Source organism: Typha latifolia, chromosome 5, assembly GCF_019914945.1.
Source record: "Typha latifolia isolate L0001 chromosome 5, TyphaL0001v2, whole genome shotgun sequence".
Lineage (NCBI taxonomy): Eukaryota > Viridiplantae > Streptophyta > Magnoliopsida > Poales > Typhaceae > Typha > Typha latifolia.
Genome location: NC_133090.1, coordinates 14,410,280 through 14,437,245, shown reverse-complemented (window position 1 = coordinate 14,437,245; position 26,966 = coordinate 14,410,280). Strand labels below are relative to the sequence as shown.

Genomic DNA, 26,966 nt, shown 5'->3' with positions numbered 1-26,966 from the left:
TATCTTTACGCACTCTTCGTCACCCCAGTCGTGAAGGATATACTGTAATCCATATATATCTGTATTAATGCTTTGGGACAGAGTTGTAAATTAATGAGCCGATTAAGGCCGACCCATTAATAAAATGAACAATTCTTGACACTGAGACAAAACTGAAGGTGCCATTAGCGTGCTGGCCATAATTATAGCCTCTTCGATCCAAGATCATATGTTCCAAGTCTTAGAACCTGATCACGTACGTTAGGAGGAAGTCTAATGCATGTGATTATCTTTGAGCTGAGAAAACGAGTAGTGAGATACTCTGGAGGTAGAAAAAAATAATTAAGCATTACCTTGATAAGAAGAGCATCCTTGGGAGGAATGCGATTGAATCGTCCATCGCTGACCGCCAGGGAGCAGTGAGAGTGATGGGTCTGCCGTGATTGTGGATGGCGCCAGGTATGCGGAGCTCGAGGGCGCACTTGAGGGACATGGATTTGAGGTAGATGAAGATGTGGCTCCATAGCTCCTTCTGAGCTTGGAGGAGATCATGGTTCTCATGCTTGGCTTCACCCATGAGCTCGATGTCACTGGACTAATTTTCTTAATTGCAAACACTAGTAGTTTTTCTACCGCGCGCTAAACGGTTGATATCACTAGCTTAGAAAAGAGAACAGAAGGATCTGCATGATCCTACATTAATGTGTACCATAATGCAATTGGCATTCTAAACAGACATGATCTGCATGATCAAGAATATATTATATGTGAAGACAGATTGCTGAATGTCGAACAAAATGACAACAATATAGTTAATAGAAATGGACTTCTAAACCAGTGTGCTGATATTACGATTGGAATAGTTACAATTAAGACACAGGATAACTATCAGGCTCTCCAAAAGAATAGAAGTTAGTAAATAGTAATGCCAGTGACGTTGCTTAAATGGCCACATGGTTTCATCAATTACTCTATAGAATATGATGGTCAATTAAATTCCTTAAAGAATATGCACAAATCATGCCCTTTATATACGAAAAACAATGATAAATCTACTATTTGGCATAGTATCACAGTGTCTTGAAATTGCATGATAATGTCATCTCAGAAATAGAGGTTTGAACATTTATTATCATCCAATTTGGCTTTCAGCTCTGTAGAACAACGAAGCGCATACACTTTGATATACCTTCATTGTGTTTTCCCTGTAAGATGACAGACCAAATAAATTATAGCACAAGTACAAGCTCGAAAGGTTAGCATAAGGAATAACGATTAATAATTTGAAAAGTACTTGCTACTTAAAACTTGCTAGGGGAAGGTCTAACCTCCAATGTATGTCTAAAATAAGTAACATACGACAGATCATCAGAACGCATCAAATACAGAATCAACAGTTCCAAATTTCAGCAATAAAGAATGATGTTTGAACTTTGATCAATATCATGCACAAAAATAAGAAAGAGAACTCACGAAGGATCAAATGCATCATGTACAATCCAAAGTTCAAATTTATCCAGTCACAAAATTATCAAAGAGATATGTTTTATCATTAAAGTTCTCAATGCATTAAGAAATAAATGGCTCCATGCCCTAGGTCACTACACTCATCTCTTTCCGAACCCACCCCCTCTCCCATATTTCATTCTCTCATTTTGCTAAGAATAATGGAGGAACACAATCAATCATCATGAGTGGCGCCAAGAGCTGCAGTGAAGCTCCATTATCAGTTGAATACAATCTCGGACCGCAAATACAGTTTGGGGCAATCTAAAACTCATGGAGTTAGCTAAAGATCCTAAAAAGTCAAGTTGAACAACCTAGCAATCTTATCTCTGATATATTTCTTGATTTCTATTTAATACGTTTTAGCACTCTATATCACTTAGCTCATCCCAATCATTTCAATTTTTTTAATTATGGAATATAATTACTTATTCGAAAATAATAAAAATATAATAATCTCATTCTAGAATACAAATACTATTTATCAAAATTACATCTTATATCACACATTAACTCAAATATTAATTTATAATTAATATCTATCTAATCAACATACTTTATATCAAATTAAAAGTATTCATGGTAATTTTATAAAAAGTAAAACATATTAATTCATCTTTTTCTTCACTTTATATAACTTCAAAGTTAATTATTAAATCTTTTTTTAGAATATAAGTGAACATAAGAATAATATTCATAAAATAAAATCCTCATTTTGAAAATAATAAAGAAGAATACAGATTTTAGAATTGACCTTTATTCCTGAAGTAAATGATTACCTAAATTACGCATAACCAACAAACAAATAATTTCACACTAAGGAACTAGCAAAAAATGAAGCACTCAAGTCGGGGAAACAGAACCGGACTAGCTATAAGTTCAAATTAACTTAGTGAATGGATAAGATCAACTCAACATTCATTACCAGGCAACTCGTGTCACTCGTTTCACTCCTTTCTAATGTTTTTCTTCATTTTCTGATCCCAAATTTCAGCAATAAAGAATGATGTTTGAACTTTGATCAATATCATGCACAAAAAGAAGAAAGAGAACTCACAAAGGATCAAATGCATCATGTACAATCCAAAGTTCAAATTTATCCAGTCACAAAATTATCAAAGAGATCTGTTTCATCATTAAAATTCTCAATGCATTAAGAAATAAATGGCTCCATGCCCTAGGTCACTACACTCAAATGCATCATGTACAATCCAAAGTTCAAATTTATCCAGTCACAAAATTATCAAAGAAATTTGTTTCATCATTAAAGTTCTCAATGCATTAAGAACTAAATGGCTCTATGCCCTAGGTCACTACACTCATATCAAATGCTTATATCACACATTAACTCAATTATTAATTTACAATTAATATCTATCTAATCAACATACTTTATATCAAATCAAAAAGTATTCACGATAATTTCACAAAAAGTAAAATTTTTTTTTTCATCTTTTTCTTTATTTTATATCACTTCAAAGTTAATTATTACACACTTATTTTCGAATATAAGTGAACATAAGAATAATTATTTATAAAATAAAATTCTCATTTTGAAAATAATAAAGAAGAATATATATTCTAGAATTGACATTTATTCCTGAGGTAAATGATTACCTAAATTATGCATAACCAACAGACAAATAATTTCACACTAAGGAACTAGCAAAAAATGAAGCACTCAAGTCGGGGAAACAGAACCGGACTAGTTATAAGTTCAAATTAACTTAGTGAACGGATAAGATCAACTCAACATTCATTACCAGGCAACTCGTGTCACTCGTTTCACTCCTTTCTAATGTTTTTCTTCATTTTCTGATCTCATCGAATGAGAACATAACTGTTGTTATAATTGTCAGTTTGTCAAGAAATTTCTTATCCACAGAAGTGGCATTAAAAAAGTTACAACATTAATCTACTCAGTATCACCCTAGATTCTCACCTCCTTTGTGTAGAATTACTTATAATTCTTTAAACCTTCAGTTCTACCGCAAGACAAGAATTATGCAAAATAAAGATCATAATTTTGGCGGAAAACAATAATGGAAAACCAACAGACCTGGTGAGTGAAGCCCTCCAATTTCCCTACTGCCTCCTGAGCAAGAACACATCGGTCTCCTCGTACGCATACTCGGGATCCAAATCTTCCTTGGGTACCTTCTCGATAACCCTAAACATTCTCCTGCACATTTCCCAGAACACCTGGTGCGCCTCCGGCGACCTCAACTGGTACCCCAGCAGGACGACCCCGTCGGGTGCGAGGAGCGCGTCCATGGCGTCGACAAGTTGGGCGGCGGAGTCCTCCATGTAGACGACGTCGGCCGCGACGACGATGTCGAAGGGAGGATTGACGGATCGGATCTGTGATGGGTTGTTCCAGTAGAGGAGGGCGTGCTTGGGGGAGCGAGGGAGGAGCGGGCGGTTACGCTTGATGTTGCGGCGGAGGGCGGGGAGGACGGGGGAGACGTCAGTGAGGATGACATCGAGGCCGAGGCGGAGGAGGCCGATTCCGGCGGGGCCGCAGCCAGACCCGAGCTCAACAGCGCGCTTTCCAGGGAATGAAAGGAGGTGGGAGTAGGGGTTAGGGGTTGGGGAGTTGTTGGGGAGCCAGCGCTCGACGAACTTGACGAGGACGAGGGAGGAGGGCCAGACGGAGGTACCGACGTGGAAGGAGGAGTTGGATTGCTCGAAGGAGAGAACAGCGCCCCCCGCCGTGAGAGATATCACCGGAGAGTCGGTGAACCGCATCGGCGGCGGTTTTAGGGAAATCGGGAAACAAGGTTAGCTGGAGTGAATGTGTGGACGGCATTCGTATCCTTTGGCATGGTGTAAGTTAAATTCCCATCTTACCCACCCCCTACATATTTGCAAATGGAACCCTCCATTTTGCCTATATTAGTGTTGGAGAAGCCCATAGGGAATAAAAGGCTAGATGGGCTTCGTCACCTCATTACAGTAGCTAGTAGTAAGGATGGACTGGCCCAGGAACTAACAAATTAAACAAGCAAAACTGATGGCATAACATTTAATTTAACTCCCTTCAAGAAGTTATTGTGTAGTTACCATTTGTTCATGATATCCTTTTCATCACCTAAAAAGACTTTGTGGCTGAGCCCGCTTTGGACGAATTCTTCGACATTGTAATTACAGCAAAACAAAGAAATTAACTACGTCAGTTTGACTGTATACAGAGGTTTCGATGGTGAAATCAAGTTTGCATTCTTAATTTTATAAGATATTTTATATATTTCAAAGTGGTAACTAACTCATGTATTTTGGAGAAAATTTCTACACGTTTTACAAGCTGCTGAATGCTGATGTTGTACTACTTGACCCTGACCCTACCCATGATTTTACTTGTGTGGACATATCGATTATACATTTTTGTCCCTTGTTTATTATATATATATATATATATATATATATATATATATATATATAAGAAGGATTGGGAACTGTAATATATATATATATATATATATATATATATATATATATGTATGAAAATTTGGATAAATAGGAATGGATAAAATTGTGCAATACGCGGACAATAGGACTTAGGTCTCCCTATCACCCACGCCTATTCATCTGTTTCTGGATAAAGATACTTAGATACTTGCAGAGGATGTGTTGAGCTTATCTGCTATAATGTGACTCGTTATTCTACTTGGCTTGAGATTTCCAAGTTGTTCTTTAATGACCTAACGTCTCACCAGCCTACTTGTCCCCACCTGGCCACCTCCTTTTTCTTGCAAATTAATGTGATGTTTAACCATTGAAAAGAGGATTAAAATCTATTTTTTTTATAAAAAAAAAAGCAGTGAAATACATTTACTCGTCATTACATACTGAATATTTGGCAAAAGATTAAAATTTCCCTCAAAGGTGTCAGGTGACATTTTATCTTAGGAAGTTAAAAAAAAAAATAGTATCTTCTGCTCCGCGAGTGGGAACTAACTGCCTTTCTTGGAGAACCATCTACCAGAATTTAAGGCACTTTTCCACACCCAAAAGCATTACGAGGATAGAAATTGCTAAGTGACAGAGACTACTTATCCAACTAACCAATACGACCACGAAAGAAACTAACTTTAGTAACGTAACAACAGAGGAATTAAAAAGTACGATATTTATTGTGGAGTTCTATTAGTACTAAAGAATAGTGGAACTTACTATTCCAGAATAGTTGTATTAAAATCACACCGGCGTAATGGGCAATGCAAAAGGCCCATCTCCTTGGTTATTTCTAGTGGCCGCCCATAGAATGAATGATACTTTACGACTATAATGTGCGAGCTATTGATCTGATCGTTTCTCCTCAATTATATAAACTTTGTTTGCACTAATCAAGTACATAAACCTCTTGTGAAGCTCATAGTATTCTAATTTTTTTTTTAGGGTAAAAGTACGACATGTGCAGCAACTGATGACGCGGTAGAAGCATAAGGTTACATATTGCGAGGTGCAAGGTGCAAAACGCAAAAGTGTAATATATCAACTAAAGAAAGCTTTTCCTCTTCTTTTTTTTTTTTTTGTTTTTTTATTTACAACTAAAATATCTCAACATTCATATGTACATATATGAAACTTGGGAAGAGGGTCACTAATTTCCTCTAAATCACTCATCAAACCCCTACATCAATAGTAACCACAGCAGAGTATGGAAACTAAGTCTAAAAGGCGAGTAGTGTTCTATCACCTAATCAGACAGTCACGATTAGATCACGCACCTCTAACATTGAAAAAACCCCAAAAAGAAGAGTGTGAAAAGATGGTTTCAAAGCCACAAAGCTCCGGCTTCCTTCAAGATTGGAATGAGCTCGCCGGAGATGTGGACCGCCATGAGCCGATCCAATCCTCCCACGAGCCTACCACCTATGAACACCGCCGGAAGAACCACTCCGTCGGAAGCGGTGCCGCCTCCTCCCCGCGGGGGAGCGGCGTCGGCGAACTCCTCGAGAATCGCGGCCTCGTCGGCGCTGCCATCGTTGACCTCGTAAACCGTGGGGTTGACCCCTAACCCCTGGAGCAGCAGTTTCACCACGTGGCTCATGCAGCATCCCCGCCTCCCCACCACCGCCACCGGATTCTCCGCCACCGCCCGCCTCACGCCGTCGCCCGATGATGGGGATGGGGATGGAGATAGAGACGGCGTCGTCGCCTCCGCCGTAGTGCCGTTTGCCGATGGCGAAGTCGGACGGATCCAGGTACGACCGTTACTGTAGGGGATCGCTTGATGCATTCTTATTTTGGTGCCAAGTTGTTGCTAGTTTTTCTTCTTTTCGGCTGATTTATTCGAGATCGGTACAAGGAGGGGGAAATGGGAGAGGAGGGGATATATAATTAGAAGATAGAGATGACGTCAGAGAGAGAGCCAGGTGACGTCGACAACAGGTACCGGATAGGGACCACTACTCCGCTTCCCTTCGTCTTCGTCCATTTATCCTAAATCGCGCTCGGTTTCGGGATGACGTGGAGAGGCGTAAGCCCGTTGGCTGTGCGGGGCCCGCATAGGCTTCCATGTGGGTAGTCACCACGGTGACGTCACGCATTAGCGCGGGGTGGCGAGATTTTCTCGTGCATCTCATGAACAGCCAACGGCGATCAAATATGACGTTTCGAGTACTGATTGGGTAGTAATAGGGTAGGAGTTGCATCGGGGCCCACAGAAACTTGTGGATCAAGTACGTGATCTGTAACAATTAACAAGTATATATATTTGAAATTTAGGGAAGAAATTGATTCGATTGAGACGACACTCAGTAATCATAATGACAAGTATATATATCTCTGCCATCCAATAGCATGTTTATGCTAATCGCATTGAAAATAATATTTAATATTTATTAAAATCTTTTTAATTGAATATTTTTCTCTTTTTGTTTTTTTTTTTAAAAAAAGTTGAAAGAATAACCATTGCACTCAAACCAAACCAGTGGATGCCACTTGCTGACCTTTCCTACTCTTGTTAAGCTGTCGGATTTGAGACCCATAAACTTTACATCACAGTCTAAGACGTCTTAGATTACTATATTATGTGTGACAGCATCACATTTGATTGGGTAACACGTGTATAAATATGAGTGCCAGTTAGGCAGCCGCCGTTATCTAACACCGAATGGATTTAATAGAAACGCGGGCGGTTCTGATTCGTACACGAGGGAGCGTGGAAGGGGGCAAACGACGCGAAGGGCGACCGGCCCACCAACGAAGTTGACCGGTCAACCACTCATACACACCACGTTGCCGACGTGGACATTTGGAAATTTGAAGCCATTACATCATCCCCACGTCAGCTCGGCCTCCACCGGACCCTCTAGGGCACACGTTAACGCTGTCCTGACTTGTCAGCGTGACAACAGGCATCTCCAACGAATCTCGGGGATGGCGGGGAGCCAAATCTTCTATGACGTGTTTGAGAATTACACTTACACCTAAAGCCGTACATAAGAAGCCGTCCATGTTTTAGATCAACGGCCGATCTGATGTCATCGTGCGGGGGTCCTGATCTATGGTCGACATACGAAGGTGGAAAAGGGTTAAGATATTCGACTTCTATCCGAGACTTGTTATATAGAAGGATTATTTTTCTTATGATAGTATATTTACGAAGAAGCCAAAGAGCCAAACGCTGTTTGGTGGGTGACTCCCAGATCCAAATCGATGGCGTCAGCGATTGTGTAAGAAGCCAATGGCTTGCGTGAGCGAGCAACAAAAGTCCGATGGTTCCCACCAACACAAATGCGTGTTGGAATTAAATCACACATTACGACTTGAAAGTGCCAAAAATTAAAGATGGCTAGCAAACGAAGAAGTTTAGATTAAAGAAGCCTTTCCTCGGCTCCACCGCGACTAAATCATGGAAAAGAGAAGGATCGATTGAAGGAAACTTAGTAACGCCGTCACGAGGCATTGAAATGAAGAGCGGAGTCGACGCTCGCATCCTTAAAAGCCCACTTTGCCATAGCTTCGACCGTGTGAGCCATGGATTATCTATTTGTGGGCTCAAATTTGATTGGAGTATTGTTCTTCCTTCGATTTGATCCCAAATGATTACAGAGAGAAGTGCCAATTAGGATTGTGGAAATTAAGCATACACTACGGACTGCATTGTAGATGTATGGCTTTATTTCCTCTCTTTGCTCTACTGCTGGACTTTGTTTCGGTCTCGGTTCGTTGGGCCAATTTAGGCCTGCTAATTTGCAAAATACCAAGATATATGACACAAAGACCAGCGTAACTACGTATATATGATTCATGAATTCCTTGGAATCAAGAAAGTATACATGAATAGAATTATTCTTTATGAGACGAATACATGAACACAAGCAATAAGTTCAACAACTTTATATATTGTATCAAATCAAACGACCAAATTAATTAAATAATGCCCTGCAACGCGCGTCAAAGCAAACTTCCGATGACACCCATCACTCCCATACTCACGACCCAACTCCAAACTTCCAATCTAGCAGTCAAAGATCCCTCCGGCGGAGGCGACGACGGCATCGACGGTGCTTCCGCCGCCGGCGGGCTCTTATGATTCTGTCCAGGCGGCGCCGCCGCCGGAGCTGACGGAGGAGTCTTAGTTCCGAAAATAGCATAAGGCAACAAGACCTTCTCCACCGAGTACACGGCAAGTGGGCGCTCGGCGCGTATTGAGTAAGAGATCGGCGTCACAACAACGCCAGTGGAGATGTTCACCTGATTGCCGGTGCCGGTCACGTTAAGCGTATACTGCCCGCCTTCCCCGGCCGCCTCGGTGTTCAACGGATTGCTCGCGGTGGCGAAGGTGGCAAAGGTGTAAAATTGAGGAAGTAAGTGGTATAAAGTGAGCTCGATCTGCTGCTGCTGGGTGAGGTTGTTGATGGTGCCGGAGGGGAGGTTGAGAAAGGCGTTATCGGTGGGGGCGAAGAGGGTGATGGCATTGTTGGAGTCGTTGACCTGTCTGTCGATCACCTCGTTGACACGGGTGTGGTTGAGGAGGCGAATGAAGGAGTTGTAGTTGCCGGCCTTAGCGAGGATGGCGGTGACGTTGATCGGCGCCGCTGGGGACGGCGCAGGAGCCGCTGGTTGGGCAAAGGTGGTCGCGAGCATTGTGTATAGGAGGAAGGCGGAGATTAGAGTTGTGGAAGCCATGGTGGTGGTGGAGAGGAGAAGGGAAGTGTGTGTTGATATACAAGTGGGAGGAGAGGGAGATTATGGAAGTCTATGGATGGATGACGGAATGAGCTGGCTTTGTTAGTATTTTGGTTGGAGAGAGGGAGGTAGTGGAGAGCCATTTTGGCTAATTATTAAAAAGTTTCTTATTTTTACAAGTCATTATGTGCATATATAAATTAACTCAACTTTTGCTTTCCTTGTACATGTTTGAAAACCATCATCTTATAGCTTTATGATATTTTCTTTTGACAGATCAAATCATGCACGTAGACGTAAAAATTTTCACTATAAATTATCTATTACATATCTAGGATGAGATTTATCACAAGAAATAATGTTCTTTCTGTAAGCTTGCTATTTTAACTAAATTACTCTTGTTTAATTCCTTCGTATTAAGGAAACGGCCGAGTTATTTTTGTCTAATTGAAGAGCTTCTGCTAATTATGTCGGCAATAAACTAATAAACTCATGCTAATCTGAGCTTTTCTTCTTAATAATGTAGAAAGTTAGTGGTTGCCCACAAATTAATACCAGAGCCCAGAGGGATTCTATTTGAAATATCAAGGAAAATCCTCGTGTTCGTTTGTCACGGGGACAAAAATATTTTAAATATCCACAGTTTTTTTTGTGATCAAAGTCAACTAATCAGGAGAGGTTTGTCCGGAAACCTACAACGGAATGTGACAATTTTCTTTTCTTTTCTTCAGAGGACAAGAAGGGGACGACTTGTCCGATGACTTTGTTTCTTCATGGCTGGTAAGCTTGTTCAAAATTTGTAGAAATGTTTTAGGATTTGATCAATATATCTATGCAAGCCTAAGGTAATGGCTCAGCTTAAGATGTATACGAAATAGGCCCAAAGTTTTTGGGCCCGGTTTAAATTGGCCTAATTATATGTTACAAGCTAACCAACCCTAAGGGACGCGAAGCTCATTATAGGATTTTAGCTTGATTTATAGCCATTATATAATCTTATTCACGCAATTATTCAGCGAATAGCGAGTACAAAACTCTAGCTAATGTGTTAATAAGTTTTGCCAGTAATTTATCCAGGTATTCTGTTATGATTGGAAGACGAACACAAAGCAAAATCTACTAATTTTGTGAACCAGTTAGAAGACGCCACATTCCTCAACTCTGGAAATTTGCATAGCTATTATCTGAGAAACTTGCACTTTATGTTGGTTAATTGTTCTTAGGAGTTGCGAGATTGTTCAATAAACAAGCACCCTCAAATCTACTAAATCCTTGCTAACAACTATACAAAATTCCTTGCTCTAAATTCGACTCTCACGTTCACTCTCCCGGCTTCACTTCGTTCTATTTCCTACAAGACATTGGGAGAAAAAAGATCGCACACGTTCACACTCCGTAAGCACAACCAACGAGACGAATAAAACTCCGCTCCTTCTTCTTTAGGGCATTCCTCGTCAAACCTTTCCTTCGTCTGTCTCTCGCTCTCTCTCTTCATGCCCTTCTCCGGTACAAAGGAGGTTGCTTCGCCTCCGCCTCCGGGGAGGAGCGCAGGCAAGCGCCGGCGAGGACGGCCGCCGGGATCCCGAGCTAAGAAGAAGCAGAGGAGGCTGGACTCCATCCGTGACATCCCCTCGTTGCCAACCGTTGACGATGATCCTAGCCTTCTCCGCCGCAGCTCCCGCGTCCGGAGAGCGCCCGCCGTGCTGGATTCCTCTCCGGTCCCTTCCCACCGGAGGAAGAAGCCTAAGCGTGGAGAATCGCCTTCAAGTGTCGGTTCGGGTGGGAATAGGAAGAGGAAGAAGAAGGGGAGAAAAAAGCGGGGCGGAGACGGTCGGGAAGAGGGAAAGATGCTTTCTGTGGATCAAAATGAGGCCGATTTGGCGTCGTCTAGTCGGGAAGTGAAGGATTTGGAGGCGGAAGGGGAGGAGTGGAGATCAAGATTGCGATCTAGGGTTGGAAAAGGTAGGGAGAAGGCGGCCGTAGTGGGTAGCGAACATCTTCTTCGGAAGTCGGATAGGGGCTTGAAGAAAGAGGAGGAAGAGGTGAAAGTGGTGGTTAGTGAGGACGAGGGCGGTTCAGATTCTCAGGCCTTGGGATCTGACGCTGTTGAAGAAAGTGCTGATAAAGCTGCTGTTTTGCCTTCAAATGATCACGAACTTAGCAGTGGAAAGACCTCACCGGACGAAGAAATTAGAGAAGCAACAGATTTAGAAGATGGGCATGAAGTGAACAAAGAGTTTGCAAGTGCTGATCAAACTTGCGAAATTAGAGATGAGGCTGAGTGTATGAATTTGGTTGGAAAAGAGGAAGTTGAGCCAACAGTTGGTGAAGAGGCAATAATTCCTCTTCAGGAATCACAAAATGCGGGTTATGAAGATCATGTGGAAACACGATCTGGTGAGCATCCGGATGACAAGACCATAGAGAGTGAAGATATCGCAAAGAATGGCAGTGTAGGATTGCCCATTACGGAGGATAAGCTTACCCAGCCAAAGATGAAAGAAGGCCGGAGGTGTGGACTATGTGGGGGAGGGACAGATGGGAGACCACCGAAGATACTGATTCAGGAGTCTACTGAGAGTGATCATGAAACATATGAAGGATCATTAGCTTCGGAAGAATCAAACTATGATGTGTGGGATGGTTTTGGGGATGATCCTGGATGGCTTGGTAGGCTTTTGGGTCCCATACATGATCGTTTCGGCATTGCTCGGGTTTGGGTTCATCAGCATTGTGCTGTTTGGAGTCCAGAGGTATTTTCATCCAAGCATTGCTGCCTTTACCTACTAATAATCTAAACAAACTTCATCCAAAAAAAAAAGGTCGAAATGGTTAGTGCATAGTTACCGTATTTTAAGTTGTTACATGCTACCTGCTTTAATTGTGAATATCTTGTTTTTTTTTTTTCTGCCTTATGGAGATCTAGTTATTTTAAAGTTGAAGCTGCAATTTTGCAACCTATCCATGGCCACAATTTTTCTGCAAGGCAAGTAATATATATATTTAACTATTTTTTTACTGTGTTTTCTTATGGCAATTCTTGTATTGGATTGTGTCTTCCTATATTATTGAACTATTCTTAGGCAGGATATGTAGCATGTTGGCATATGTAGATATGAATCTTTCACACCAACACGAAGTTAGAGACTTACTTTTAGGTAATTGGTAGTTGACATAAGTTTTAGAAAATCATCTTAATTCTATCCTCTAGGTTATGTTGAATCAATAGTTTGTTCTTAAAATGTTTCTTAGCATAGACATATGGCAAGAATCAGTTGAAGAAGAGTGGAGATGGATAAATAATGAAATCTGGTTTTATCTATCCTCTAGGTTGATGGCTAATTCCAGGTATTTAAATCTATTTTTGGGCCGGATCTGGTCAATATGTAGAAAACTGTGTCCAGTTCATTGAATTTTATTATAGTAAGTTAGTGTTTATGTCTAATTTTTGTTTAGAATCAGAACCAAGATCTAACTTCATGATCCATATCCTGTCCATTTAATAATCGAATAATTCCATACTTGGGTCGGGTTAAACTTTAGTAGGATGTCGAACCAAGATCAAATGTAACTTAAGCTAACTAATTAAAACAACAATAAATTTGACATTTGAAGTTTCTGACCATCTTATGTTGCTACTTTAGCAGCAAAACAAATAGGAAATAGTGCATTTTCTGTTATATTTTATTACATGCAGGTTGCAACACATGAACCATATTTGTTTATAGTTAAAATTTCAAATCTCCTGAAAGCACACTTGTTCTGTAAACAAACTATACTATTATTTGATGAGCTTAGAAGATGCTGCCTGTTTATCATGTTTCATGTTTGACATCTTCAGGTACCTTTGGCGGTTTATACTTTATACAGTTGAGACATGCTCTTGAACTGCATTGTAATGTCTTTCATGGTAGCATGATGACGCCATATTTATTGAATGTCTGTATGTCCAAAATTTTCTCTTAAATGGTCGCATTATTCTTCTATTAATTATTGTGCATCAGTACTGCCAATGAAGCTGAATTAGTTTAGTGGTTAGTGCGCTTAAATTATGCTACAATGCATACTCTTCTTACTACTGGCTGTATTGTATTGCCATTATGTACTGACAAAACTGGTCTAGGTTGATCTGGTGATGACCTTGGGTTTGTTGAAGAAACCTAAAACATATGCATTTTGTGACATTTCAGGTTTACTTTGCTGGTTTAGGATGCCTGAAAAATGTTAGAGCTGCACTTTGCAGGGGAAGGGCATTGAAGTGTAGTCGCTGTGGGAGACCTGGAGCAACTATTGGTTGTCGCGTTGACCGATGCCCCAAGACCTACCATTTGGTCATATAAATTTTATTTTCTATGGATGATGTATCTTGATTTTTCTCTCTCTCCACCCTCCTTATATGCAGTCCTTTGTTGCAGCCTTGTAGCCGAGCAGAGGGCTGTATATTTGATCATCGGAAATTTCTTATAGCATGCAATGATCATCGGCATCTCTTCCAACCTCAAGGAGATGACTACACACGACTAATAAGGAAAATGAAAGCTAAAATGTTGAAGTTGGATATGAGAAAGATTTCACATGATGCATGTAGAAAGGATTTAGAGTCTGAAGAGAAATGGTTGGAAAACTGTGGCGAGGATGAAGAGTTCTTAAAACGGGAAGGGAAGAGGCTTCATCGAGACCTCGTAAGAATTGCACCTGTCTACATCGGAGGTTCTTCTGAAGATGAAAAATTGAATGGTGGTTGGGAATCTGTTGCTGGGCTGAAAGAAGTCATTCAGTGCATGAAGGAAGTTGTAATATTACCTCTTTTGTATCCCGAGTTCTTCAGTACTTTGGGCCTTTCACCTCCACGAGGAGTTCTATTGCATGGTTATCCTGGTACAGGTAAAACACTAGTGGTGCGGGCACTGATAGGTGCATGCTCTCGTGGGAATAAACGAATTGCTTATTTTGCTCGTAAAGGTGCTGATTGCTTAGGAAAGTATGTTGGCGATGCTGAGCGACAGTTGAGACTTCTTTTTCAAGTGGCTGAGAAATCTCAACCTTCTATTATATTTTTGATGAGATTGACGGCTTAGCTCCATGTCGATCTAGGCAACAAGATCAAACACATAATTCAGTCGTGTCAACTTTACTCTCCCTGCTTGACGGCTTGAAATCACGAGGCTCAGTTATAGTAATAGGTGCTACAAATCGTCCTGATGCTGTTGACCCTGCTCTGAGGCGACCAGGAAGATTTGATCGTGAGATATATTTTCCACTACCTACGTTGAAAGATAGATCTTCTATCCTCTCACTTCACACTAAAAGTTGGCCAAACCCTGTATCTGCGTCTCTTCTTTCACTGATTGCAAATCAAACTGCTGGTTATGCTGGTGCTGATCTACAGGCACTTTGCACTCAAGCAGCAATGAATGCTTTGAAGAGAAATTGTGCCTTACAAAAGCTTATGTCTTCTGCAGAGAAAGGCAATGTTCATGGTAGACTTCCTTCTTTGCCGTCATTTGTTGTGGAGGAAAGGGATTGGCTGGCTGCTCTTGCTGCTGCCCCTCCTCCATGTTCACGGAGAGAAGCAGGAATGGCTGCAAATGATATAGTTTCTTCACCTCTTGATTCTCATCTCCTTCCGTGTCTTCTAAAACCATTGCTGTACCTTCTCATCTCAGTTCATATGGATGAACGGATCTGGTTACCTTCTTCTCTTGTCAAGGCATCGGAATCTATTAAAGATGTTATTGATTCAGCTTTGGAACACAAAGGAATTCCCGTCGTCCTTTGGTGGTCTCATCTTCCTTCTTTAATCCAAGAGCAGTATATAGCAAGTGAGATTATAAGAATTCTCTCTCGCTATGGTCTGGTAACTGGTAATTCAGGATCTAATCATTCAAAAACTCCAGATGATGACAATGGCAATTATGAGAAATTTGATGTCTTCAGATCAAAGCCTTCTGATTCTTGTATGCATATTAAGTCACTGCAGAAGTCTTCGGGATTTCGAGTTCTGATTACCGGAGCACCTAGATCTGGCCAACAACATTTAGCTTCTTGTCTTCTGCATGGATTTATAGGCCAGATAGAAATTCAGAAGGTTAATCTTGCTACTATGTCACAAGAAGGATATGGAGATATTATTCGTGGACTCACACAAATCCTATGTATGTTCTTCCTTTTTCATCTCAGTAGCTTTTCTATATAGCAGCTTGTCCATTTAATGTATGAGATGGCTTTTCCCTTGATTAATGAGGATGATTGTGCATTCTAATATTGCATAGAGTATGTTAATTTCCTGGCTGCTTTCTGAAGCTTATATGTTTGACGAATTTCCATTTTCAATAGTGAAGTGCCTAAATGTGGGGAGATGCGTGATCTACATGCCAAGACTGGATTTATGGGCCATTGATGAATTCCATGAACCACAGGGCGAGCATTGTGAGATTCCACAAACCATCAAATCACCTCCACAAGAAGGAACTGATGACAGGATAAGGATACCTTCAGAAGCGTGGAATTCATTCATCGAACAGGTTGATTCTGTGTGTGCATCTGCAACCATGATTATACTGGTAGGTTTCAGTTGAATCAGACTGTATATATTGCTGCTTTTATTCCTAGAGTTATACAGTTGGTGTGGGCATCAAGGTTGTGTCTATTTTCCTTTTCTTTTCACTAGAAGTAGCTGGAAACATTTACATTTTCTTGTAATGTTGGGTGCTCTTTTCTTGACAGTTTAATATGGACTTCAGAGAAAATTAAAAGAGAACCTGTAATTAAGTCCTCTGTCCTATGTGTTGCCCATTTTAGTTTTCCACTTTCCGTTTGACAAGAAAAAAGGTCTCTGATTCTCTTTACATCCTTCCACTCTGTTGCATTAGTTTATCATGTGGAGTAAAGCAACTGGTGATGCTCCTGGGAATGCATGCAACAGTCTCTAGTTTTGATAGTAAACTTCTATTCTTTGATCTGAAGTATGAGAAATAGGAAACTTTCTTAAAAGTACCATGGAATTTAATTGCAAATGGCTCTGTATTACTCTTTTCACAACTTAAGGATGATACTATTTAATTTTTGGCCATGGAATTTTTATTATTCTTCACAAGTTCAATGGATATTGGCATTATTCTTTTCATATTATAATGCAATCTTTAGTTTACCAAAAACCAACTGATATATATTCTTTCAATATCTGTTACTGATGTAAAAAGTAAATGCAGTTCTTACCACTCACATGAGTGCACTTTGATCTCTATCTTTTTGGAACTTAGCAGATGTCTCTTTTGTGTGCTTTGCAACTTGTAATTCAAGTCTCCAATGCTAACATGAAATCTTTTATATTATGAGTTTACTAATGTTAACATGCTTAATAGATCATTCAAAATCAAGACATCTTTTCTCTGCAGATTGCAGAAGCAAATTTCTCCCTTGTCATGCTTGTTCTTTTAGTGTAATAAGAAATTTTGGATGGTCAGTAATTTGCTTGCCACTGCGCCATTAATTGTGCTGCTTATTACAAACGGTACTTGTTTTCCTTATTTTAATTTTTAGGCCACTTGCGAAATGGAGATTCATCAACTTCCACATGGAATAAGACAGTTCTTCACCAAGGATGTGTTAGATCAAACTGCTTCTTGTGTTTCAGAGCATACTGTGCCACGATTTTCTTTGGCTATTGATGGGAATTATAACCTTGATCAGGTGATTAATTCGTGTGCATCAAAATTATCCAAGGATCTAGTCCAACAATATGTTCAGTTGGTGCATCACAGATCTCATGGGAACAACTCTAATGGTCAGAGTGAAGTGACATGCACTGGCGAACTTTATTCAGAAGATGAAATGCATGACAATAGGATCAGACAAGCAACTGCATCAACAGAAACACCAGGGGGTTTGGAGAGGTTAGCTTCCAATAGTGTAGCCTCTTGCAGAGATAGCCAACCTCAGCTGTCCAGAGACAGTCAACAGGGATTGTCACCATATTCGAACAGAAAGGACCACCAGACGATTCATGTGCAGCATCATGGCCATCCAGAATTAGTTTCAAGAAATCTCTATAGTAAAGTTGTGAAGGGGAATTTGATGTTGGCAATTGCCACATTTGGCTATCAGATTTTACGATATCCACAGTTCGCTGAACTTTGCTGGCTAACCTCAAAGCTAAAAGAAGGCCCATGCACAGATATAAATGGGCCCTGGAAGGGTTGGCCATTTAATACTTGCTTAATTCATGAGAGTGGATCACCTGAAAAGATCATTAGTGGGGTAAATAACAATATTAAGGATAAGGAACAATCTGGTGTGGTACGAGGCTTAGTTGCAGTGGGCTTATTGGCTTATAGAGGTGTCTATACTTCAGTTACTGAAGTTTCATGTGAAGTTAGAAAGGTCTTAGAACACTTAATTGGACGGATTCGTGGCAAGATTCTGGAGAAGAAAGACAGATATTGTTACCTTCATATTTTGTCACAAGTAGCTTATCTAGAGGATATTGTGAATAGCTGGGCTTTTACATTGCAGAGGTATTTCCATTTGACCTGAAATTTCCAAGTTGAGCTTCCCTTGATCTCTAATAATCTTTCATTCTTGTATAACAATTACGAAAATGTATAAATCTTGAAGTTTTCCCTAACTAATTGCTGGCTGAGTCAGATTTGCTTGCTGTTTCTATTAGACTTGCCTCTGATGGTAGTACAAACATTTTGGGTTTCTTCAGCTTAGATCATAGCTGCATGTTTCAAGATCCTGTTGGCATATTTGACAACTTCTTATTGAGGTCTTAGGCTCTTTATAATCTTAAGTTGCTTCTCTGTTACTCCTTCAATTGATAGACTTCCTATTCTCCATTAAGTTACATGCATTACTTCTCCAATATTTTCTTCACGTTCTTCCCAACTTCCTCATCTTTATCATGTTCAAATCTTGCTCGTGTTGCCGAACCGTCACTCATTTTCTGTAAGGAATCAATTTTGATGAAACCTTTTGGTATTTATTGTTTTTGAAGATATGTTATATGTAAATTTTGCAATTTGGAAACTCCTCTCATAGTCATCCACTTGTTCATGCCTGAAGTTGTGTATTTTTCAATCTAGAGGCGGCTCTCTACTTCATATATCTCTATAATATCTCTGAGAATCTATACAAGGTGATGGTGCTGACTGTATTGTGATAGTGCCATCAGTTCATTTTATACTGATTGAAATTGCACCATATATATATATATATGTTCTTTATTTTCTTGCACTAGTTATTTTCTAGATTTTGTGTGGATATATATGTATATGCATATATTATAGCTCTCTTGTTTCTGTAGATATAATAGAATGGAATAGGAAATATTTTCATTTATCAGGGTAGATAATGTTCTACTGTTTGATAGGAAGTTCCTTACTTTTTTATTAGTACTTTTAGTCATTACAAAAAGAAAATATTTATTAAGTTTCCTCTTTGAATTTTTTTTCTTGATGTAAATATGTATATGTATATGGATTTTGGGGGATTGTTGCTATTGGTTGAGAAAATCACAACGTACATCCTTCAGAATTTATCCTGTCTTACTTTTGTGTAATTGGATTTGCTTCAACAGTTCACATGCTGATAATCAGACAGCAGCATCAAATTCTAAACCAACGATATTAGGGAAGCTTGGCACAAATGATGATCTAAATGGCAGGTACCCCGCTGATAAAATTTCTGGTGTTGCAAATGCTCCCAAAATAAGCTGCAATGAGGTACAAGAGGTTCCATTGCAACAAAGTCCTCACAAAGTTGTTACAAGTAATGGGGGATATGCCTTTTCTGATAACGCATTACCTAACTCTGATGCAAGTGTCATACTGGAAGCTGAAACCGTTCCAGTAGCTCAATGCAACATCCCAAGTTCTACTTCGTCTCCACAAGAACTAGTCAACGTAGAGATAAGTTGCAGATCAGAGAGTCCAATACCTAAAAGCTGTGAATGCACTGAAAACTCCAATGACTTGCAAAGGACAGAAATAACTCTTCCGTTTACATCTGATATCTCCATTGCAGGCAGTCTAGTTGCCCCGGCTCGGACTTGCAATACTGAAGTTAGTGGACAATGTAAAGATTCAGACAGAGTTTCTCTTAAGGATATTGAGTCCGTTCCTGATGCACGCGACATGGTTACTGGCCTGGAACAACAAAACAAGAATGTTTCAGTAGTCTCAAAGATTTCATGTCTCTATGGCTGCTGCCACAACTGCGTGCATGTTGTCTATATGTTGGTCCATAATATTCTCTCCACTTCCTGGAGATCTAATGGCCATTTATCAACCCTTGATGATATCCATGATGTCCTCACGTCATGTTCCTTAAATCTTCTAACAGCAATTAGAAAATGTTACATTTCTCAAGATATATCCAATTGTGAAGAAATTTGTGGAAGTAAACAGCTTCACAGGGTTCAGTCTGAATGTTGTGCTTGTCAGAAGAATGCTGATAAGGATCCAAAGAGAATGTTATTTCAGCGTAAGGTTTCAAAAAGCACAGAATTTTCAGCAAAAGAATGTGACTGTCATTTGATGAACAAGGAAGATACTGGAACGACAAATATGACTGATGCCGAATCTGAACCAGTGTTAAGTTTCTACTTCAGAGATGGTGTACTGATGCCTCTGAATCTCCAAGAGGAATCCATATTGCATTGCAGATTTGAGAGATTGTGTGTTTCTTCCATTTTAGAGATGATTTACCTGACCAGCCATCCGATGGATTGAGGGCCATACTCTACTTTACTGTGAGGATCTTGTGATAATTTCCATTTGCCGCGATGTTGTAAATTCTTGAGTCCTGTACTTGCACCAGCACCAGTTAAGCACCTTCCCAAAATTTTGTACAGATACTGGAGAGAATTTTATCTTTTTCTCAGGCCGTCCAACTAGGCGCTGTTTGTTGACCTGTGACTGTTAATATATGATTGCCATTATTTTCATATACTTCAAATGTAATCATGTTTGGGTTATTTGCTCAACAAACCAAGGTACATGTAAAAAAAAATGTGTACCGGTAATTTTCATCTTGGGCTTTAGAGAGTTGGAGTAATATATTGCATGTCCTCCCATCTTGTTTTATCTTCTTGGCCCTCTTGTTTTCTGAGTCAGTTGGAGGATCAATTGTGTTATTACTACCTTTTCTTGCCATCATCTAGTAGTGAAAATTTGGACATTCTTTTTTATCAAACTCTTATCATTGCCGTCTTTAACTCCTGTCGGTTTCATAATAGAGGTCTCTCCTCTTTAGGAAAGTTGAAACCCTACTTCCCCTCGAAGAGGTTGATACCCCTCGCAGCTTTCTCTGACCTTCGCTCCCCCACTCTCTGTACATTTCTTCCTTCCTAATATAATTAAATTCTCTCTTCTTCTCAATATATATATATATGTAGGGAGATAATATTTTTTGTTGATAGATAATTTATGATACCATTTCTTAAACTAGCGACGAACCATTTTTTTTTTCACTTGTCACTTGTTCCCTTTGGACAATTGATAGAAGATGCTAATCAACAAATATACAAACGACTAATCTCATTCAAAAGAACAGGAGTATATGTTCTGGAGCGCTCTCGTTTTGCTCTGCCTTCCTGATCTTGCTCTCTTTCTCCCTTCCTAATGACGAGATTCTCCCAGATGCTCTACAAAGTCCTGACAGAAAAAATCCATCGTTCTATTGAACGATTATAATGTTTCCTGTTTTGCTCATCCATTTGGAAACTAGAATCAATTCTGACATGCCTCAATTCATTTGTTCGCATATTAACTGGTGACCGGCATGACTATTCCGTTGCTAGCCGTGGTCTCTCCGGCAGGATCATTATTTCCTATCAAGGTATAGCTCTGGAATCTACGCTAGTCCCAATTTTATAGCTAGAAAAAACTGTGTAGCATATCATCTATGTAAATGGGTAAGTGTAGACTTTCTATCATCTATGCAGCATATCAACTAAAAGGATCTTAAAATCTCTCAGATTTCAGTACTAAAAGTTAGCAGTACTGAAAAGTGTACTATGGAGACATCTTTGGAGGGTCACATTTGCCACCAGCAGTTGAGAACCGGTGGCAGATGGCAACGCTGCTAGCATTAGCATATGACAGACAAGTTATGAGATAAAAACCATTGTAGAAGTATAGGCTACACAAGAAACATGCAGTCCAGGAGAATGAGGTTAATCCAGAAAGGAGGCATGGCTCCACTGTTGGCATCCAAGAGACTTTCATTCTCGAAGTTCTTAGGCAAAGCATAGAAGTTCAAGCAGCACAAATACGATAAGAACAAAACAAGAGACAAGAGGATACTAGTTATGGCAACAAGATCTTAGATTTCAATCAGGTTGATCCTGAATGTAGAAGGCACTTCGTAGGATAATGCTGGGCATTCTGATACAACATGCTGTCATTTCTCTTCACCTTGAATGCATACCAATACTTTTGGAAGGGTTGTTTCGCCACACTATCTGCATAAAAATAACAAAGTTCAAATCTAAGGGATGCCAATAGCAATATATGCATTGAATTACTCACTACAGGAAATGTCAACACTTAACTGCATATATCATCTCCCATCAGAGCCAAACCATCTTCTTTAGAGTCATATTAACTAATATTCCAAGTTAAAGATTCGGATCAGCATATCCAATTTTGACAAATCAAAACCCCTGCCTACAGCACTTCCTTGCATATGTGAACCTGTTACCTGATAACCAGAAAAGCAGCACAGAGGTCTACAAGGGTGCTGGACGAAGAGCACAGAAAGCACTTGAAGTAGTGCAAGTGCACTCCAGGGATTTACACATTCGTGGCTTTGAAGTTGAGAAGCAAGTTTCGTAATTTCCCTCTTCATTTGTCACAAGAACCCTCTCGGTTAAGGGAAAACCAAAAAGCCTAAAACCATTTCCAACAATAGCCCTGTCATTTAATCCTTGCTTAACAAAATTTAGAGAATTGAAGACTTCTCCATTTCCAAAGTGGTTGTTAATAACTTCACCAGCCAGGTAGTGAGGCCAATAAGGCAAAGTTTGACATTTTTTCCCCAACATTTCCAAACTATTAAGCTTATCAAATTGGTTGCTATCTTCATCTTTATCCAGGTCACTGTGTAAGGATTGGAAGTTCGGTTTTTTAGAGCTTGATTGTTGAAACATCAGAACAGAAGATGGAGAAGATGCTTGAGCTGATGGCAGTGATGATCGTCCAAGAGACACATATCCCTGGACTGGAGCAGTACATCTGCTTGCACGACTAGATGCATGCACATCATCAAATGGGCCAAAACCAATAGTTCTCGTAGAACCATCGATAAAAGTTCCTTGAAGAGGAGAAATTGTGGGAAATATTTCTTGACCTTGCAAGACCTTTTGGCATCGAATAGATTCACCAAAGCCTGTGCATGGGTAGGTAGTATAGACCGAGTTTACAGCTGGAAGTCCAACACCAATTTTTGGACCACCCAACATACAGCTGCTTACATCTGTGGAGCAACACCTTATATCAGGATATTGAAATCTGACCTCAGTGGCCTGAGTGGCCCGAGATGCGACATCAACACTATCATGAGTTATAAAACCCATTAATTCTTGACCTTGCAAGACCTTGTGGAACCTTGCGGATTCCCCGAAGCCTGGAGGACCATTTCCATCTGCAAGATATGAATATGATGTTCAACTAAATACTTGTAAGAAATCATTATTAATGAACAGCATTTTGTCAGTGCAGCAAAGACCTACTCAGAAATGGAATCGGAGTGGAAAGACCTATTTTGGTTCTTTTAGAACTGGATGATAGATTTATATAGCCTGAAACTGAACCAGTTGGCTCGATCTCCCATGGAGATACCCTGTTTTGCCGTCTACAATCCATATCATCCCACCTTACCTGTATGAAGCAGAAAATCAAGTAAATAACATCCATGTTAGTTCTATTTATTTGCCAATACAAAGACTAATACATGATTGGTAAACAAAGGAAATATATGATTTACAACTTTATTAAATTGGCATGTACTGCATGATGAAGATAAATGGAACTAGAATGAGCTTGTAAAGTAAAAGATCGCAGTAGTTGGATCTGGTATAGAGATATATAGATGGCTCTTCTGTTGTTCCACAAATAGTCATCATAAACAGCCAACTTACATAAACTTATCTAATAAATGATAGGCCAATAAAGAATAATTACAAATGACTACCAATAAACATCTCCATTTTGAACCAGGCCATCTTGTAGGGTCCATGTCAGCAATCCCAGTTATCAGTCCTGTATTCCTGCAGAAAATGCATAGAACTTAAACCATCTTGCATTCAAATTTATAGCAAAAATAATACTGCTATTTTTTAATTTTCCAAACCTTCTATCTGCGGCATCTTCACTTTCATATCGCATCTTGAACCTCATTCCAACAGAGAATGGATGACTCAAGCTCTTCACAAACTTCCAATATGGCACGATATATTCTGATGAACTTGCCCTACAAGTCGAAAGTCTTAAGTTTCTGTTGATTGTTAAGCGGAAACGGACATCTTTTTTGAAATTGTTGACATAGGTGACCAACTTGTCAAAAATCTGATGGCTCTTTCTGTATGATAAAAATAGAGCTAGAAACTAACAGCAGAAATGCTAATTTCAATATTGAGACTAGTATCAACTGACTTAACTTATTGGTTCCACTAAAATGGGAGCTCCCTTTTTAACAAATATTTAGAACTGCCACATGATTCAGAAGATAATCATGGCTAAACATGGCAAGTAGCAGAAACAATTAATGCTGTTAAAGATCAAAGTCAAACACCTCCAAAGCCTTTCAATGCTCCTAAAAGCTAGTTGACGAATTGTCATATAATAGAAATGCCCATAAAATGTTCAATTAAGTTGAAGTGACCAGTTAACCAGAAGATGAACTATTTGCCAACTGGTAATATAAAAAAGTGTGAAGGAAACATTGATATTTATCGCATATAACATTAACTGTCAGAATTAAGGTAGAGATTCAAAATAGTAGACCAGACCAAATTTAATTGGTTTTAGACAGCATCGCCAGCTTTTTAACTATACTAGAAGAAATTATATATTAAGATATGAAATACTTCTTAAGATAATTATGTTCACACAAGAATGTGTTAAGAGATGCACAGTAATACAAACACACGATAAATATATCTATATATATGCACAAACAAGCAAATATAGCAAGTATACAAACCGACAAGAAAATGCTTGGTTTGACAAAATAAACTAAACAAACCTTGGATTGTAATAGATACGGAACACACTTTTCATGGACACAGCATTATACACGGTAGCCAATGAGTCAATATATGACCTCGGGCTATAGTGAGCTGCACACGGTGTTCCATTTTTGAGCTGCACGGTTCTCCTTATTCCCAACCTTAAATCCCCATCATCACCACTGCAAAAGTTAGGAAACGTTTATTAATCAGACGTTTTTTGGCAACTGTTTGGTCACTTCACCACATTCTCCACAAACTGACCGAAGAAAGAGCACTGCATCCCCTGAGACAAGCTTCTTCTTATTAACAAACGCACTCCATCCTGTAGTTAAAAGATGCCTACGTGGTTGACCTGTAACTCAAGCAAGTTATAGATCCATCAGGCGAAGAAGAATTCTGAGAACTTATTGTCACTAATATGAACTTGAATGATTGAACTCAATTAGATTGATCATAGGCATTTTGATTTATAAAATTGTCATCGTCTCTACCGTATAATATAGCCAAAGAGCAAAAGAGGCCTACAAATACAAGCAACAGGAGAGAGAGAGAGAGAGAGAGAGAGAGAGAGAGAAGAAGAAGAAGAAGAAGAAGAAGCATATGATTATTTTTGTATAGCCTATACTTTCCCATATGTGCAATTAACTCATCCTAGTTTCAAAGGACTAGTTTCCCATTATTGCACCTCTATATATATGGCGGAACCTCCACTCCAAGCCATGCAAATCTTTGGCAACAAGCTCTTGAGAAGGCCTCTGCTTCCCATGATCCTAACCCAAAAGAAACAAATGAAGCGGAAAGAGTAAAAAAAAAACAGCTCCATGATCTACTGTCCAGAGTATCTAAAAAACAGCAAAGAGAACATTTTTTTTACCAAGGCAGGAAAGCAATCCTCTGCAGCTCGACGAGGAACAGAGAATCCTCCATGAGTGCTTGTGTCCGAGGCAGTAAGCGTCTTGCAGAACATGTGGGGCATCGAAGACTTCCTTTTCTCATCGGCTTCCTCGATTTCCTCATCCCCTTCAATGCCGTCTTCGTTGAGACGTCGCTCAAAATCCTGGGTTATTAAACTATCAAGCCAACTACGAAGCATTTTAAATGGACTATGGCGCGCGAATGGTTCCGATTTCTTATGGTCAGAAGCAGAAGCAGAAGCAGAAGCAGAGCAAAGCAACTAAAACCCCATATCAAGCACCCATTTTGCCATCATTTCCAAATCTTTTATCAAGTGGATTAGCTGAAACAACTATGTTTCAGCAAAGCTCAAAGAATCAATCAAGAACAGAAGTTCCAATCAAATCCAAGAAAATAGAGAGCAGAGAAAAACCCCAACCTCGCTTTCGGCCACTAGAGAAAGCTGCGCATAAACCTCGTCCGTATCCGCATCAGCCTGTATAAGGAATCAAAAACAAAAAAATACATCAACATCTCAAATCCCTGAACAGAACGCAAGTAAAAGCCAAGCAAGGAGATCAAAACCAACGTGGAGCTTGACGTCGACCACCCGGCAAAACACATGCGGCGGCACATCGCAACGCCCAAACCCTCCTCCTCCTCCTCCTCCTCGTCCGCCTCCATCCCCCAAATGCTCGAGATGCCCCTGCGGTAAGTACACCACCACGCTGCCCTTCCTCGGCAGCGATATCAACGGCCCGGCGCACGCGTGCCACAGCTCCAAGCACACCCCACCCGACGCCGGCGGCACCTCCGCCTCCTCCTCTTCCTCCTCCTCGACGGTGTTGAGATCGATCCCCATCCTTTCCAGAGCCCAATCCAGAACCGAACACCCTCCTCAAAGTGAAAGGAGAATGTGGGAGATTTTAGGGAGCAGGGCTAGGTCTTAGGGTGGAGGCCGTGGAATGACTCATCGTGGTAATGGTCACGAGAGGAGGAGGGCAGTAAAATGAAGACGACAAAGAAAAAGTAGACCGCAAGAGACGGGAGATAAGCGGCAGCAGCAGCAGCAGCAGCAGAGAGAACATTAAATTAACAAGTGAGAGAGAGAGAGAGAGAGAGAGAGAGAGACAAAGAAAGAGAGGAGTAAAGTAGTTTTATTAATTTATCTTTTTTGCTTCCTTTCTTTCCCCAGCCTATATTGCCTTGTCTA

General features: G+C 40.0%; 5 protein-coding genes across 5 annotated transcripts; 1 reads left to right on the top strand and 4 right to left on the bottom strand.

Moving 5' to 3' along the window:
• Positions 1–979: 979 nt before the first annotated feature.
• LOC140788452 (uncharacterized) lies at positions 980–4,320 on the bottom strand. Its single transcript, XM_073137700.1, has 2 exons — positions 3,545–4,320; positions 980–1,184 (listed from the first exon to the last, which is right to left on the bottom strand). The coding sequence occupies exon 1, from the start codon at positions 4,231–4,233 to the stop codon at positions 3,571–3,573; it is 663 nt and encodes a 220-aa protein (XP_072993801.1). The 5' UTR covers positions 4,234–4,320; the 3' UTR covers positions 980–1,184; positions 3,545–3,570.
• A 1,657-nt stretch (positions 4,321–5,977) lies between these two features.
• LOC140788453 (monothiol glutaredoxin-S9-like) lies at positions 5,978–6,813 on the bottom strand. Its single transcript, XM_073137703.1, has one exon. The coding sequence runs from the start codon at positions 6,725–6,727 to the stop codon at positions 6,263–6,265; it is 465 nt and encodes a 154-aa protein (XP_072993804.1). The 5' UTR covers positions 6,728–6,813; the 3' UTR covers positions 5,978–6,262.
• A 2,076-nt stretch (positions 6,814–8,889) lies between these two features.
• Positions 8,890–9,624, bottom strand: LOC140789176 (fasciclin-like arabinogalactan protein 13). The gene has a single exon (XM_073138785.1). It carries the CDS (start codon positions 9,622–9,624, stop codon positions 8,890–8,892), a length of 735 nt encoding a protein of 244 aa, XP_072994886.1.
• A 1,236-nt stretch (positions 9,625–10,860) lies between these two features.
• On the top strand, positions 10,861–20,583 carry LOC140788274 (uncharacterized). Its single transcript, XM_073137460.1, is given in 7 exon segments — positions 10,861–12,377; positions 13,815–13,955; positions 14,040–14,679; positions 14,682–15,779; positions 15,961–16,187; positions 17,167–18,140; positions 19,205–20,583. Coding segments are annotated over 7 exon segments (5,493 nt in total). The 5' UTR covers positions 10,861–11,117; the 3' UTR covers positions 20,358–20,583.
• Positions 20,584–21,802: 1,219 nt separating this feature from the next.
• On the bottom strand, positions 21,803–26,956 carry LOC140788275 (auxin response factor 2-like). The gene is made up of 11 exons (XM_073137462.1): positions 26,343–26,956; positions 26,193–26,249; positions 25,734–25,916; positions 25,545–25,629; positions 25,121–25,211; positions 24,874–25,038; positions 23,980–24,099; positions 23,821–23,896; positions 23,360–23,507; positions 22,181–23,271; positions 21,803–22,090 (listed from the first exon to the last, which is right to left on the bottom strand). The coding sequence occupies exons 1-10, from the start codon at positions 26,613–26,615 to the stop codon at positions 22,358–22,360; spliced, it is 2,112 nt and encodes a 703-aa protein (XP_072993563.1). The 5' UTR covers positions 26,616–26,956; the 3' UTR covers positions 21,803–22,090; positions 22,181–22,357.
• Between the last annotated feature and the right edge of the window lie 10 nt (positions 26,957–26,966).

Excerpts from the sequence above, each read along its gene's own strand:
- LOC140788452 (XM_073137700.1), bottom strand. The coding sequence starts at position 4,233 with ATGCGGTTCACCGACTCTCCGGTGATATCTCTCACGGCGGGGGGCGCT.
- LOC140788453 (XM_073137703.1), bottom strand. The coding sequence starts at position 6,727 with ATGCATCAAGCGATCCCCTACAGTAACGGTCGTACCTGGATCCGTCCG.
- LOC140789176 (XM_073138785.1), bottom strand. The coding sequence starts at position 9,624 with ATGGCTTCCACAACTCTAATCTCCGCCTTCCTCCTATACACAATGCTC.
- LOC140788275 (XM_073137462.1), bottom strand. The coding sequence starts at position 26,615 with ATGGGGATCGATCTCAACACCGTCGAGGAGGAGGAAGAGGAGGAGGCG. Across the intron at positions 25,212-25,544 it reads GTTCCGCCATATATATAGAG|GTCAACCACGTAGGCATCTT; the intron begins GTGCAATAATGG and ends CTTGAGTTACAG. Across the intron at positions 23,897-23,979 it reads GAAGATGCCGCAGATAGAAG|GAATACAGGACTGATAACTG; the intron begins GTTTGGAAAATT and ends CATTTTCTGCAG.